This window comes from Aspergillus terreus, genomic scaffold (genome assembly GCF_000149615.1).
Source record: "Aspergillus terreus NIH2624 scaffold_14 genomic scaffold, whole genome shotgun sequence".
NCBI lineage: Eukaryota > Fungi > Ascomycota > Eurotiomycetes > Eurotiales > Aspergillaceae > Aspergillus > Aspergillus terreus.
In genome coordinates, this window is record NT_165937.1 from 1120781 (window position 1) to 1135339 (window position 14559).

Here is a 14559-nt window from a genome sequence, read left to right on the forward strand (position 1 = left end):
CTGCGAATTTTCTTCTCGGCATCCTGCTTCTCCCTGCGCTCCCATTCTAGCCATTCTCATTGTCGCGGCAATCGTGATCGCAAGGGCAACCTCGTCGCTTCGCTGGCTGCGAGTCCCGCTTCATTTCGCACAATCGACAGGGATTGCGCTGGCCTCGGACTTTTACACGCGGTCACACGGATTTCTCATCGCCTCGCGCCCCCGAGTAATCCCAATCTCACCGACTGTTGACCGCGATTACATCGCAGCAATTCGCCATGAGTTTCCAAGGTTCGTCTTGTCCTCGATCGCGACTGACTGTCGCTTCCGCCACTGACCCCGGTTTGCGCAACCAGAGAAATTCAGTCCCCATGAGGGCCCCAATACCGAGTTCGAGGCCGAGGGCCAGATCCGAGCCCAGTCGTCCTCGTCTGACCTCCCTCCGCTGACCAAGACCACGGAGCTCAAGCTCATGGCCAAGGTGGACTGGCATATTGTGCCCTGTCTGTGCATCCTGTACCTGCTTGCCTTTTTGGACCGGTATGTCCATTCCGTTGCTTCCGCGTCTATCGCATGGGGAGTTTCCGCGTCCCGCTGACCCGATCGCGACACAGAGTCAATATCAGTAACGCAGCGGTCCTGGGTCTGCAGGAAGACCTGAAAATCGTGGATGGGATGAAGTACAACACGGCCCTGACGATCTTCTTCGTCCCCTATGTCATTTTCGAGATTCCGTCCAACATCCTGCTCAAGAAATTGAAGCCCCATGTGTGGCGTATGTATACCCGGCTGTCTGCACCGTTGCTTGCTGACCAGTCGCCGGCGCAATCTAGTCTCCATGTGCATGTTCATGTTCGGCCTGGTCACAATCTGTCAGGGTCTGGTCTCCAACTGGGGTGGCCTCATGACCACGCGTTGGTTTCTGGGTAGGATCACGGATGCTTCTGCAGGCTGACATATGTCGCTGATGTTCATTGTCTAGGAATGTTCGAGACCGGCATGTTTCCGGGCTGTAAGTTGCGCTCCTTCCGGAAAATCGCGTCGCATCCTGCTAATTCAGTATTTGTCTAGGCTTCTACCTCTTGGGAATGTGGTATAAGCGCAGCGAAGCCCAAAAAAGATTCAGTTTCTTCTTTAGCTCCACCACCCTCGCCGGTGCCTTCGGAGGCCTGTTGGCTAGCGGACTGGGGAAAATGGACGGAATCAGAGGGTATGGAGGCTGGCGGTGGGTGTTCATCATTGAGGGCCTCATTACCTGTGTCGTCGCCATCATCTTCTTCTTCCTCCTTCCTGGGTTCCCAGAGGATGCGAAATGGCTCACCGAGGAGGAGCGCGAGTTCATGCGCGTGAAGCTGGCCAAGGATACCGGAGGCGCGGGCCACCACGCGAAGATAGGCTTGCGCGACGTGTTGGATGTTTTCAAGGATTGTAGGTGTTCTGATGAACGGCGAACACGGCTCAGCGTCGAGTGCTGACTGTTGTACCAGACAAGATCTTCATCGGTGGGTTGATGTATTTCGGGCAGGTTGTCACGGCCTATGGTAAGTCTCGGAGGGACTCATGGAAGAGCGGCTGCTCATCATGTCACAGGATATGCCTATTTCGCGCCGACTATTATCAAGACCTATGGCTATGACCGTATGTTCCTTGTTGTCCCTGTACGTTCCATGCTAACCTCATTAGCCATCATGACCCAGCTATACTCCATTCCTCCGTGGGCAGCGGCTTGGGGATTTTCCATGCTGGTTGCCATCCTGTCAGACAAGACAAGACATCGGTTTGCCTTTACCATCGGCCCGATGCTGATCGCTATGGCTGGATTTGGTATCTTACTGAACGTGCATGGGGAAGCCCACCGCAACGTTCAGTATGCCGCTCTGTTCTTGGTCACGATGGGCTGCTACAGTGCGATGCCTGTGATTGTGTGCTGGTACGCCATGAATCTGTCCGGTCATCGTCGCCGCAGTGTGGGAACGGCATGGCAGGTTGGGTTTGGTAACAGTAAGTGGTCCTATCCCGCTTGGCGCAGTGGGACTGTTGGTGTGCTGACACGATGGCAGTTGGGGGTATCATCTCGACATATGCCTTCTTGAAGAAGGACGCTCCCGAGTATCGGCCCGGATACAGCATCAGCGTCTCGTTCCTCGCTTTCTCGGCGGCGTGCTGCATTGCCTATTTCTTCGCAGTGTGGCATGACAACAAGCGTCGCGACCGGGAAATGGCCAATGGAGCTGTTTTGCCCAGCGAAGAGGAACGGGAGCTGCAAGGCGACATGGCCTTGGATTATCGTTATGCGTATTAGACTACGAGTATATGCTTATGGCTTGATGTAAAGACTGGATATATACCTACAATGGCTTGGGGAGGAGGAGCTACAAACACGTGAGGGATGTAGATTAATAATAATTTCGGGATTTCGTCCATCTATACATATTTCTTGGAGAATTTTGCTTCTATATTATTGTGTTTGTGTATGGCTCTGTGGAACAGCGTTGATATCATGAATGACATAATCGACCGGATGGAGACTCGGTAAAGCCGCCCTCAGCCAATCAGCACCCTCATCCCACTAGCGAGCCCTTAGCGGCCCGGCATGCTGAGTCAGCCACGCCGCACACAAGAAGCTCCGTCCGCGGCCGTCCTCCATCTTTCTTGCAACCATCTTCTCATCCTCGTCGAAGTGTGAGTGACCCCGTGCGCCCGCGATCTCTCCCTGCCTTTGCCAACTAACACTCTCTTCCTAGTCTCGAACCATCTACGAAGATGAGAGCTAAGTGGAGAAAGAAGCGCGTCCGCCGTTTGAAGCGTAAGAGAAGAAAGATGCGTGCCAGAAGGTGAGCGACATTCCACATCCAATTTCCCACGTCCACAACACACGGCTAACAAATCCGCAGCAAATAAACGACTCGCCCCTCCATCTCAGCTGTCCATGTCGGAGCCCCCGTTGAACGCTGAACATGACAATTCTCGACGACGTCACGATGATGCTTTCTCATGATGGTTACGTCGCGGCCCTTCCAATGAGCCCTGTCTGATCTGATCTTTACCATTTTCTACGGTACGAAATCGAAACCGGAGTCCGCCGTTCGACCGGAGGTGGAATTTGTTCTTTTCTTCTGTCATCCGATCCCATCCTCACGGGCTCGCCTGAACGGTCTCGATTGATATGTCTTTCTCTTGGATTCAGACAGTGGGGGAGAAAAGAGTGTTTTTTAACCTGTTTCGCTCGGAGGGGTGCATGTGTTTGGTGAGGATGGAGGGTCTGCGGTTTCGTGGATCCTGGGGTTCGCATGGGGAACTGGTCAATTACTCTTAAGCTTGGGATCTGGCTGTTTTACAGTTCGATTCTGGGCCGTGGAGAGGTCCCTGAGAATTTATTTGAAATACGAAAAGTTGAACGACATTGTGTGTAACCTGTCTTATAGTAGAAGTACTTCGTAGCGATGGATGTCGGGTATTATCGATATGTCGATATGCCCCAGATTTGCTCGATTCATATTGTGCGGTGTGTTGTACACCGCCTTCTTGATGGGGATAGTACAGTATTCTGCCGGATTCCCACCGGCTTCATAATTTTTTTCTGGCTCGACTCCGCGGCCAGCTCTCCCAACCAGCCCTTGATCCTCCCACCACTACTACCATGCCATCTGACAAGGTGGAAAAGAAGCGCAAGCGTGCTTCCGATCGTCATGAACGCCCTAGCAAGAAGCCCGCCCTCGGTCTGCAGGATCTGCCTCCGTTGACCACCAGCGTCGTCAACGACAACAGCGAACTGGCTCCTGTCATTGGTGCGTACTGACATTTCAGAGACATCAACAACAGCTCTAACAAACAGCCAGTGACCACCCCCGGTCTCAGCGCCCCCCGAAACCTCCGCCTCACGCCGTATCTCAAGACCCGCGCCCATGGCGAAGACACCGACAGCTCGACCCGCAACAAGGGCATCACCTCGTCAGAGATCCTCCTGCAGTCGTCGGACCACCCGAAACTTGACTTTGTCGGACGCGAGGCCAACGACGACGCCGACTCGCAACTGAAGCACTACGTGGCCGTGGTCGACCCGAGCAGCCGCACGTGGCAGTTCGTCGAGGTGCGCAAGGTGACGCTGCGGGGTGCGGTGCGGCAGACAAAGGCCGCAGGCTCGGACGACGAGGAGGAGGCGGAGAGCTCGGACGAGGAAATGAAGACGCTGCGCGCGCAGCGCACGGAGCTGACCAACACGTTCGGCACGAAGCAGTCGCGCAAGGCGGCGCAGAGCATGGCGGAAAACGCGCAGCTGTCCAACGCGCCCGCGGGCGCCGCCGCCGCCGCCGAGTCGGCCATCCTCTCCGCCATGCCCGCTGACGCCGCCGCCGACCTGGCCGCCAAATCCGCCGCGCTCCAGGCCCAGGTGCAGGCCGCCAAGCCGCTGCCCCCGGCCAACCTGGCCGCCTCGCACCCGGCCGACGTCTACCCGCTCGACGTGCTCGTGCCCAACGGCCTGGCCACCCTGCGCCAGCTGCCCGGCGTGCAGGCCTGGCACGACGCCGTCGCCGCCGGCCAGCCCGTCTCCACGACTTCGCGCTACGTCTCGCGCCGCGTCGAGGCCGTCGTGCAGTCCGGCAACACCACCCAGCTGCAGGTGCTGCGCTTCATCTTCCTGCTGCTGGAGTTCGCGCGCGCGCTGCGCTCCGCCCGCGGCGACCCCAAGGCCTCCGGCCCGGGCAGCAAGAAACTGCCCTCGCGCGACGACCTGCGCCGCATCCTGTCGTCGTCCACCGGCGCCACCGACGACGCCGCGGCGGCCACCGAGACCCTCCCAGACCCGGTCATCGACGCCGTGCGCCGCAAGTTCGCCCCGCACGGCGGCCACGTCACCAAGCACGACCTCACCCTGCTGCACACCACCATCTGCGCGCTGTCGCTGCACATCCCGCCGCAGCCCGCCAAGGACGGCGGCGCCAGCGCCGTCGGCGGCAACGCCCCCAACGAGCTGGCCACCGACCCGTCCGACCTGCGCGACGACCTCCGCCTCACCAACGCCGACATCACCCAGTACTTCCGCGAGCTGGGCTGCCGCATCGACAAGCCGCGCGAGTCCGAGTTTGCCAAGTGGGGCATCAAGGGCGGCAAGGCCGAGGCGGCTGCGCGCCGTGTTGTGCGGCTCCGTGTGCCTGTCGAGTTTCCCAAGGTCAGTCGGGGCGGGAAGCGGTAGGTGGGTGTGTTGTGGATGGAAAAGTGTGTTTGATTGCGGCGTTGGGGCGCTTGCACTTGTTGTACTTGTTAGATGTATATATCAATCCATTGACGATTATGGTTGGACGTTCTGTAGTGAGTAGTGTGTAGTGGGTAGGTATCATGCCTGATGAGGATCACACTGCGATGCATGCAATATATATATCAGCATTAGATGAACCAGCTCCACCTTCTACCGACGCTTCCAACCGAGAAACAACGAGACAGTCTGTTGCCTTTGATTCCTCAATGGCCTAGATATTAGGGCTGTTCTCTGGTATTTGTAGAGCATTCGCAGAATCAGCTCTCAGCCCTTATCTACGCATGGCGACAGTCTTAACAACGCAATTGAGATAAGTCCCGGCATAAAATTGCTCAGAAACGGTCAATACCTGGAAAGACCGTGGAGAGAGTTGATACCCCGCTCTATCTACAGAGTATAGTGACAAATATCGCGCTCCAATACGGAAGTTCCTCGAGCACACCAGATAAACAGGGCAGGTCATCAGCTGTTGAACGTCTAGTATTTGTCATCCATATAGTGCGCTGGGTACCTGCATTTACCCAATACACCGCCTACGAGTATATCATGTAAGAAGCTACGAGTAACAAACTACAACAAATATGCATGATGACCATGGTCAAGATTATATTCAGAACCCAACTAGCGGTAACGACAGACCGGTTCCACACTAACACGTACGTGTCACACACATCGTGCCATATCCCGAAATATTCAAGTGATGATACGGTTAAGCGGCAACACCCACCGGCATGGACGCAGGAGCAGCCACAGGACGGGCGGCCTGGCCAGTCTGCAGACGAGCCGGGGCGACGCGTTGCTGCAGTTCCCTCTCGAGAGCTACCTCGAGGGGCTCATTCGCAGCCAGGCCGAGCTGGGCGTCGGCCCACATGGGCTGGTTCTCGGCCTCGGCGCCCTCAACGCCCACGCCGACGAACCCACCCTGGGCCTCCCAGTCGCTGGCACGCTTGATGCCCAGGTCGTTCCACACGGCCTGGACCGCCTGCACCAGGTGGTCACGGTGTTCCTTGACGTGGCCGGGAGTCGGGGTGATGCGCAGACGCTCCTCCCCGCGCGGCACGGTGGGGTAGTTGATGGCCTGCACGTAAATGCCGTGCTCCTCGAGCAGCTTGTCCGAGGCCTGTTTCGCGACCTCGGCGTCGCCGACGAGGAGCGGGACAATGTGGGATGGGTTGGGGATCACGGGGATGTCCAGCTCCTTCAGGGCGCTCTTCACCGCGCGGGTGTGCAGCTGCTGGAGGACCCGGTCCCGGTTGTGACGGGCCTGATACTGGATGGCCGTGTTGGCACCCGCCATAGTGGCTGGGGGAAGAGAGGTGGTGAAAATGAAACCGGGGGCGAGCGACCGGATGGTGTCGACCATGGCGGCAGATCCAGCGATGTAGCCACCGACGCAGCCGTACGCCTTACCAAGGGTTCCGGTGATGATATCGACGCGGTCCATGACAGTGCCCTTGGTACTGAGGGGGTTGGCAGTGTCCTGGGAAGCGTAGACCTCGTAATCGAGATGCTCGGCGACACCGGCACCGTGAGGTCCGTACATACCCACGGCGTGGACCTCATCGAGGAAAGTGATAGCACCGTACTTGTCGGCAAGATCACAAATCTTCTCGATCGGCGCGATAGATCCGCACATACTGTAGACGGACTCGAAAGCGATGATCTTGGGGACGTGGAGAGGCAAAGAGGCCAACTTGGTCTCCAGATCAACAAGATCATTATGTTTGAAGACCATCTTCTTCGCCCCCGAGTGACGGATACCCTGAATCATCGAGGCATGGTTGAGGCTATCGGACAAGATGACGCAGTCTGGCATCTTGCTGCCGAGTGTAGCCAGGGTGGCATCGTTGGCGACGAAGCACGAGCTGAAGACGAGAGCGGCTTCCTTGCCGTGCAATTTGGCCAGAGTGTTCTCCAGAGCCACGGCATGTTGGTTATGGCCCGAAATGTTGCGAGTTCCTCCGGCACCGGCCCCGTAAGTGTCGAGGGTTTGGTGCATGGACGCCAACACTTCCGGGTTGCGGCCCATGCCCAGGTAGTCATTGGAGCACCACACGGTCACCCGCTCTTCCCGGGAGGCAGTATGAGCGCGGGGGAACTCCTGGGCGAGACGATTGATGTTGTTGAAGTAGCGATAGGACTTGTCCTTGTGCTTCTTATCCAGTTCATTGTTGTAGAAGCCGTTGTAGTCGAAGGGCTTGGACACCGGGGCATGGGGACGGGGACCAGAGACAGCGGCGGGAATAGTACCGACCGGAGCATGGGCTCGGGGATAGTTGGGATGAATCTTCTGGGGATTCTTGTAGACGTCGGGGCTAACGTTGGCGCCATTGCCGCTGGTCGAATGCAGGTCTCGTCGGGGTGGAGCGGGACGAAAATGACGGTTGGTCATACCCGCCACACCGGCCGCAGTCGAGGTGAAACGCTTGGTGCTGGCCATTCGAGCACTCTGGACGGCCAGAGCCTTGCTCATGACGGGACAACGGCGAGCCAGGACCTGGAGGTTCGACATGGTGCCTCCGCCGGGACTGGTGCTGGGGCGAGTTGCGGTCGCGAGGGTACGCAGAGCATTGGGCGAAGTGCGCTTGAGAAAGGGACACATGGCCCGGGATTGCTGGAGAAGGGACTCCATGATGAACGAGACTCAACACGCGAGAGACACGCAGTCTGGGACAGAAGTCGAATGGAGATGGGGGAGGGAATTGATGATCCGGAAGAAGTGGAGAGAGACAGAGACGGAGAGCAGATTTAAGGATGGAAAAGAATGGAAAAAGCGGAATGAGGGGGCCGCTGCCGAAAGCCCGATCGGGTTAGCGCTGACTATTATCGGGCCTCGGATTGGCGGACGGCGCCGCGTTGGCGGGTACACATTACCGAAAGGGGACACGGCTGACTCACCGTCCGGGGCGAGATCCTCGGCATGATTATGTCAGCCCGTGATCCTCGATCCTCGATATTTTTACATACTTCAATCTATTCCGTAAAGAGAACATGCAGACAACAGGCCTGAAAGTTGTACTCCATAGTTGACATACAATACACCATCTATTCCCCATTCCAAGTCAAAACACCCCACGTCTTTCTTTTCACCCCGTCTTCGTCCATATTATGACCATGTCAATCGTAGTAATGCAGAAATCATGTGTTGATACAAAAAGGCAGCAAGCCCAGCCCCAGAACAAGAAAGTAAGAATATAATGAACAAAAGAAGCACACGAAAAGGATCAAATCAACCACATCGCACACGCACAAACGCCCATAATCCCGGAGAAATTACATGGGCCCTAAGCCGCCATCACCGTCGATCAGACGTAATCGTTCTTTGGTCGTCTTCGCCCGCTTGGACGTGCCTTTGCCCGTTCCACGTCCCCGTCCCCGTTTGGGAACTGGTGTCGACGATGGCGTACCGCCCACGTCTGCCGTCGACACCGGCGTGGCAGCACCCGACGGTTTGGCACTGGCATCATCGAAGTTTCCTTCGCCTGTACGCGGACAGTCGTTAGTACTGGATATTGCCCAAGACAACTCGCAGAAACATACCTTCGTGATACATATCATCCAAAGTGATATCGCGCTTGCGCTTCTGGGCCGCCTTCTTCCCGCCTTTGCTGGCCCCAAAAACTTCGCCACGATCCAATGCTTCCTTCTCCTTCTGCTCAATGAGCTCGGCCTGCTCATCGTCCGCGAGCCACATGGCAATATCCTTGGTGCGGCTTTCGCGGTTGCGCGTGTTGAAGTCCACACCACCAGCCGCCCCGCCAGTGATGACGACCCGCTGCACCTCTTCTTTCTGTAGCGCACGCTTGCGGATGCGCTCTTCGATCGTGCCCCGCGTGATGAGACGGTACACCGTCACCTGGCGCGTCTGTCCGAGACGATGAGCACGATCCATCGCCTGCGAGTCGATGGTGGGGTTCCAATCGGAGTCGTAGAAGATGACCGTATCGGCCGCCGTCAGGTTGATTCCCAGACCACCGGCACGCGTCGACAAGAGGAACACGAAGATCTCCGGGCGTTGCTGGAAGTCGGCCACCGTATCACGCCGGTCCTCCAGTTTTGTGCTACCATCCAACCGACAGTACTTGTAGTTACGGTACGTCAGGTACTCCTCCATCAGGTCAATCATCCGTGTCATCTGGAAGTACAGCAGCACACGATGACCACCCGCCTTAAGTTCGCGCAGCAGCTCATCCAGCTTGGCGAGCTTGCCTGAATCCGTGACAAACCGACGCATCGAAGGCACTTCAATGTGGGTGTAACGTCCCTTGAGCGAGGTCGGCTTCGGCAGCATTGGGGGATGCGAATATGGTACGGGATCCAACTTCTTCTCCAAGATCTGCTCTTCCAGCTGCCTTGTCGGCGTACTGAACAACGCATGCCGCACGGGGACATTAAACAGGGCATCGCTCATCTCGATTTGGGCCGCAGGGCTGGAGGAGGTGATAGTCACTGGAGGTGCCGACGCAGCGGGACTGGCGCAAGGCTCAATGACGTTGAGGCCCTCGCGTTCGAATGTAGATTGCGACACTGTCATCAGCTCCCGCATGTAACCATCCGGGGTGATCTCATGGACCGCACTCTGATCATTGCGGGCAACAATGTTCAACATCGTATGCGCCAGGGGCGCGTCTCCTTCGTCTTCCTCGTAAACAACATTGAGTCGAGACAGCCGGTTCGGTTGACCACGACGGCTCAACGCCCTTTCAAACACACCGCGATGCGACTGTTCATACGCGTCGCCCATGGATGTGTCGATGAAGCGTAGGAAAGAAAAGGCACCGTCCTCCTGAATGCTCTGTTTGATATTCTCCGGTGCGAAGACGTTCATCATGTGGGCCAAGTACTTGCCACGGAAGCCGGCGTGCAAGTTGTCGGGTCCCGCGACATCGACTCGGCCTGCAGAACTGCACAGGAGACGGGGCAAGGGATACTCGATTAAGCTGCGAGTGGAGTAGCCCACGTCGACGAACTGGCCTTCTCGGACGAAAGACGCAGTCTCGGCAAAGTACGCAGTGGTCAAGGGAGACTTGGTTTCTGCGCGTTCGAAGAGATCGGGGTGATTGCAGACTTTCCGGAACTGCATGACCAAGTTCATCAGGGTCGTACTGTCGGCTTCGTCCCCGACCGCGGCCTTCTCAATCAGGTCCATGATGCTGACCCGGTCCCGCAGCCCAGTGTAGTAGGCCCGCTGGCGGTAGGTGAGGTCACAGAAAACGTCCTTCTCCACCTTGTCCCCGAGTTCCTGTTGGACGTGCTTCTTCACACGTCGGAGCATGAACGGTTTCAAGATCATGTGGAGACGTTTGAGCTGATCCTCGTTCAGCTTCGTGTTACTCTGCGCATGGGACTCGATATCTTTGGAGAACCATTCGCTGAACTCATCGTGAGAGTCGAACAGCGTAGGCATGATGAAGTGCAGCAGAGCCCACAGTTCCTGCATGTTGTTTTGAATGGGCGTACCCGTAAGCAGCAAGCGATTGCGGCAGTGGAATCCCAACAGGTTCTTCCAACGGGAACTCTGGGAAGATTTGATGGCCTGGGCTTCATCGAGGATCATATACTGCCACTTGACTTTCTGGAAATACTGTGCGTCCAAGACCACCAGCTGATACGAGGTAACCAATACATGGAACTCGGACTCCTTGGTGTAGGTGATATGCTTGCGGTCCCAAAACTTTCGCAGAATCTTGCGGTCCTTGGCAGAACCCCAGTAGGGCAGCACCTTGATATCAGGGACGAACTTGGTGATCTCTTGCTGCCAGTTGTGCAGGGTCGAAGCCGGCGCAATAACCAGGAAAGGACCCCAGATGTTGTGGACTTCGGCCAGGTAGGCCATGACGGAAATGGACTGGATGGTCTTACCCAGACCCATCTCGTCCGCCAAGATACCGTTGATACCTTGTTCGTACAAGTTAACGAGCCAGTTCAAACCCTTCAACTGATACTCCTTCAGTTTCGCAGTAAGCATGCTGGGCTGCGAAATCTCAATGTCACCCAAACTCGTCGGGTTCTGGAAGTTCAATTCGCCCTCATCCATGGCGGCCATCGGATCGTCTTTGGTGTTGTTGAACGCACGAGCCCGATCCTGGGCCTGCTGCACGGCATTCTGCGCGTTGGCCATGGCCGCCTGCTGCAAGGCGGTCTCGTCCTCGGCATCGAAATCAAGATCCTCGAAATTGGTCACTCCAGCACCGGCCTTGAGGGCGCCCGCAGGCACATCCATCTTGGACTGTGCGGCCTCGTTGGCACCCTCCACGGCCGTGTCGCCCGACTCATCGCCCTCAGCACCCTTGATTTTGCGACCAATAAAGTGGGAGTACAGTTCGGTCTGCGAAATGAGGAAATTGAGCTTACGCCGCTGGCGGTTCGCTTCACGCTCGGCTTCGGCCTTCTTGGCGGATTCGATCTCCTGCTTCTCCGCGAGACGACGCAGGTCACGCTCCTCGCGTTCGTTGCGCTTCCAGAACGACATCATCTCACGCATAGTCCGCTTCGCACGGGCCTGCGTGTCTTTCATGCTCTTGTTGGTGCGTTCCTGCCACTTGCGAGACTGCTTGCTAGCCAGCTGAGCGGTCTTGCGCAGATTCTCCTGGCGGGTGCTGAGAGAAAGGACCTTGATGCGGTAGACCTTGGGAATATCCTTGCGGGCGATGTCGCGCCAGATCTGCTCGTAGATCTGATTGTAGCCCTTGCTCTCGTACGAGGACAGAGGAATCGGCGTCGCCTCCTTGGAAAGGACTCCCTTGCCATCTTTCCGGAGAACGTCTTTCCGATCGTCCCTGGGCGCAAGAGGCAGCAGTTCTTCATTTTCCAGCGCGGCATATGCGGCTTCGGCCGCATCCTTCTCGGCTTGTTTCTGCTCCTTGGACTTCTTGGGGCGGGTGACTGGACCACCCCGACCAGACTTGCGTCTGGAGGGGGAGCGGCCGATGTGGAACGAGCTGGTCGTGCCGCCTTCGAGGTTGGGGGCGAGGGGAGTGACTTCGCCGATCTCCTCGGGCGCTGTGACACCCTCTAAGGCCCTCTTGGTGGTCTTGATCTTTCGCTGCGCCCGCTCGGCCTCGCGTAAGAACTTGGCCTTCTCCGCAGAGTCCTGCGCCTTGTTCGCCTTCCGCTCCGCCTCCAATTTCTTCTGCATTTCCAGGCGCACGGTGTTCTCCCGGCGGCGTTTGCGCTGCATGTCCTTCTTGCGCTCCTTTTCGTCCTGAACTTCTTTGGCTTGGACTTCGGCGACGACGGAGGATTCGTTGGCCATCCGGAATCGGTCCATACCGGCCGAGGCTTGCTTCTCAAAGGTCTTGCCGAGCTTAATGAGGAAATCATGGCGGCGGCGCTAAGGATATGTGTCAGCTAAGAGGGAGTTTCAAGGCGAGGAGATCGATCGTCCTTACCTTGCGTCGCACGCTTTCGGCGCGTTCGGCATCCATCGCCCGCTTCTTGCCCTTGGCAGTGTAGCGTTCCAACTCCCATTCGAATCCAGGGCTCTCCACGTCACTCTTCTCCATGCTGTCGAGCTCGGCCATCACCCGGTTGATGTATTCCGTCTCTCGTTCCGACAGAGTTTTCCGTGGAGGCGCTCGGGGTTGGACCGCGGCCTTGGCGGGATCCAGGAGGCCATTTGTGGGAGGAACAGATAGCTCGCCCATCTTGGGTTCCTGGTCCACATTCCGACGGCGTTTCTCGGAGCTGGGCTTCTTCTCCAACCGCGGCAAAGGCGTGACGGGAGCTGGTTCCGGCTCCTTCGAAAGAGGCGGAGCCCTGGCAGAGATTGGGAGAGGGGGACTCTGTCGCGCAGCGCTGGCGGGGGCCAGGGCCAGGGGCGCTGGAGCGACTTCGGGAGGAGACGGCTTCCGAGGGGGAGGCCGGTCTTCGGTCGGGCCGGACAGGATACTCGCGAAGGACATGGGATCTGCGGCTCGCGCGGGTTTCTAATACGGGAGAGAACGACGTTAGCAATGCATTCTCCCTTGACCGATGCAGCTCGTAGGGATTTGTTAAGGTCACATACCACTTCCTTGGGAGGCGAGGCCAGGCGAGGCTCTCGCATGGCGGATGGGGGATATCCGGGCACGCCATGGGAGCCCATCGAAAAGGACGGCTCCATCTCCTTCTTGGGGGACAAGTGTGGAGGGCCGTCGGGACGAGCTGAGGGATGGGCGTGAGAGGCGGTCGAGGGGCCATACGGGGTGGTCCCGTTGCTGGACAACACGGAGCCCGAATACGGCCGGGGAAGGGAATACTGAGGCGTTCCGGCGGCGGCATGAGGCTGGAATTGCGACGAGGCGTCAGGATGGTGAGGCGGCGGCGCGGCACCATTCAATGGCGGCAGGGTGCCGGGCAACGGAGACTGCGCATGGGGATGGTGAGGACTCCGCGACATGGCGGCAGGTTGCGACGGATAGGCCGGAGGGGTGTGAGGAGGATGTTGCTGGTACTGGTCATTGTTCGAATAGAACGGACGGTTCTTGTTCGGAGGCGAGTAGACCGGGTAGCGAGACTGCTGAGTCGGGGACTGCGGATTGTACGGCGGAGCCCCCGACATGATGGCGGCCGCGTTTGGCGGAGACGCGGTATTTGCGAGCGGAGGGAGATGAGGATGAGCACAGGGGGGATGGTTTTAAGGAGAGAGGACGGGGTTAGGAGGACATGAAGGGGATGAAGACGTGACGGGAACCCATGCGCGAGACGATGACAGGGGGATTGAGTTGATCCACGCGTTTGGATGGTTCCGGAGACTGGCGAAATTAATTAGGCAGGGCGAGTGGTGGATGGGAGGAGGGAGGGGGATGAGAGGGATGGAGGTGGAGGATGGAAGAGGATGGTGGATGATGATGATGGAGGAGGAGGAGGAAGAGGGAAGATGGGGGGCGAGAGAAGAAAAGGAAGAAAGCGAGAAGCGCTGAGGTGGTGGTTTGGTTTGGTTTGAGCGGTTTGTGGTGGTTTGGCGGTTGATGAAGGGGGAAACCGGAGTCGCCTCACCGGGTGCCCGCACACGCTGTCAGAGCGGAGGAGGCTGAGAATGCTGATGCTGACAAGAACTGCAGATAGATAGATAGAATAGAATAGAGGAACACGTAGTGGGAATAAATTGGCGATGCAATAAGGAGGGTGAGTCTCTGTAGATACGATCTAGGTCGGTGTTCGAGACAATACTAGTAGTAGATCTAGAACGGTGAGATCGGAGGGGAGAAGAGACGATGGAGAAGAAGGAAAAGAATGAATGGATAGAGGGAAAAAATGGAGGTCCCTTGACAAATCTCTGTCGAAGGAAGAAGAACAACAGACAAGAAGAAGAATGGAGACATCGCGATAGAACGAGAGTT

General features: G+C 57.3%; 4 protein-coding genes across 4 annotated transcripts; 2 read left to right on the forward strand and 2 right to left on the reverse strand.

The window, feature by feature from the left end:
- Positions 1-257: 257 nt before the first annotated feature.
- Positions 258-2281, forward strand: ATEG_09403 (putative MFS transporter; the record flags this gene model as incomplete). Its single annotated transcript, XM_001218024.1, has 9 exons — positions 258-270; positions 336-519; positions 594-754; positions 813-905; positions 962-991; positions 1051-1407; positions 1467-1520; positions 1663-1980; positions 2040-2281. 9 exons carry the CDS (start codon positions 258-260, stop codon positions 2279-2281), a joined length of 1452 nt encoding a protein of 483 aa, XP_001218025.1.
- A 1338-nt stretch (positions 2282-3619) lies between these two features.
- Positions 3620-5173, forward strand: ATEG_09404 (DNA-directed RNA polymerase I subunit RPA49; the record flags this gene model as incomplete). The annotated part of the gene is made up of 2 exons (XM_001218025.1): positions 3620-3767; positions 3819-5173. 2 exons carry the CDS (start codon positions 3620-3622, stop codon positions 5171-5173), a joined length of 1503 nt encoding a protein of 500 aa, XP_001218026.1.
- A 772-nt stretch (positions 5174-5945) lies between these two features.
- Positions 5946-7868, reverse strand: hemA (5-aminolevulinic acid synthase HemA; the record flags this gene model as incomplete). The annotated part of the gene is made up of 1 exon (XM_001218026.1): positions 5946-7868. The coding sequence occupies one exon, from the start codon at positions 7866-7868 to the stop codon at positions 5946-5948; it is 1923 nt and encodes a 640-aa protein (XP_001218027.1).
- A 641-nt stretch (positions 7869-8509) lies between these two features.
- Positions 8510-13778, reverse strand: ino80 (chromatin-remodeling ATPase INO80; the record flags this gene model as incomplete). Its single annotated transcript, XM_001218027.1, has 4 exons — positions 8510-8718; positions 8777-12569; positions 12628-13164; positions 13245-13778. The coding sequence occupies 4 exons, from the start codon at positions 13776-13778 to the stop codon at positions 8510-8512; spliced, it is 5073 nt and encodes a 1690-aa protein (XP_001218028.1).
- Positions 13779-14559: the final 781 nt, after the last annotated feature.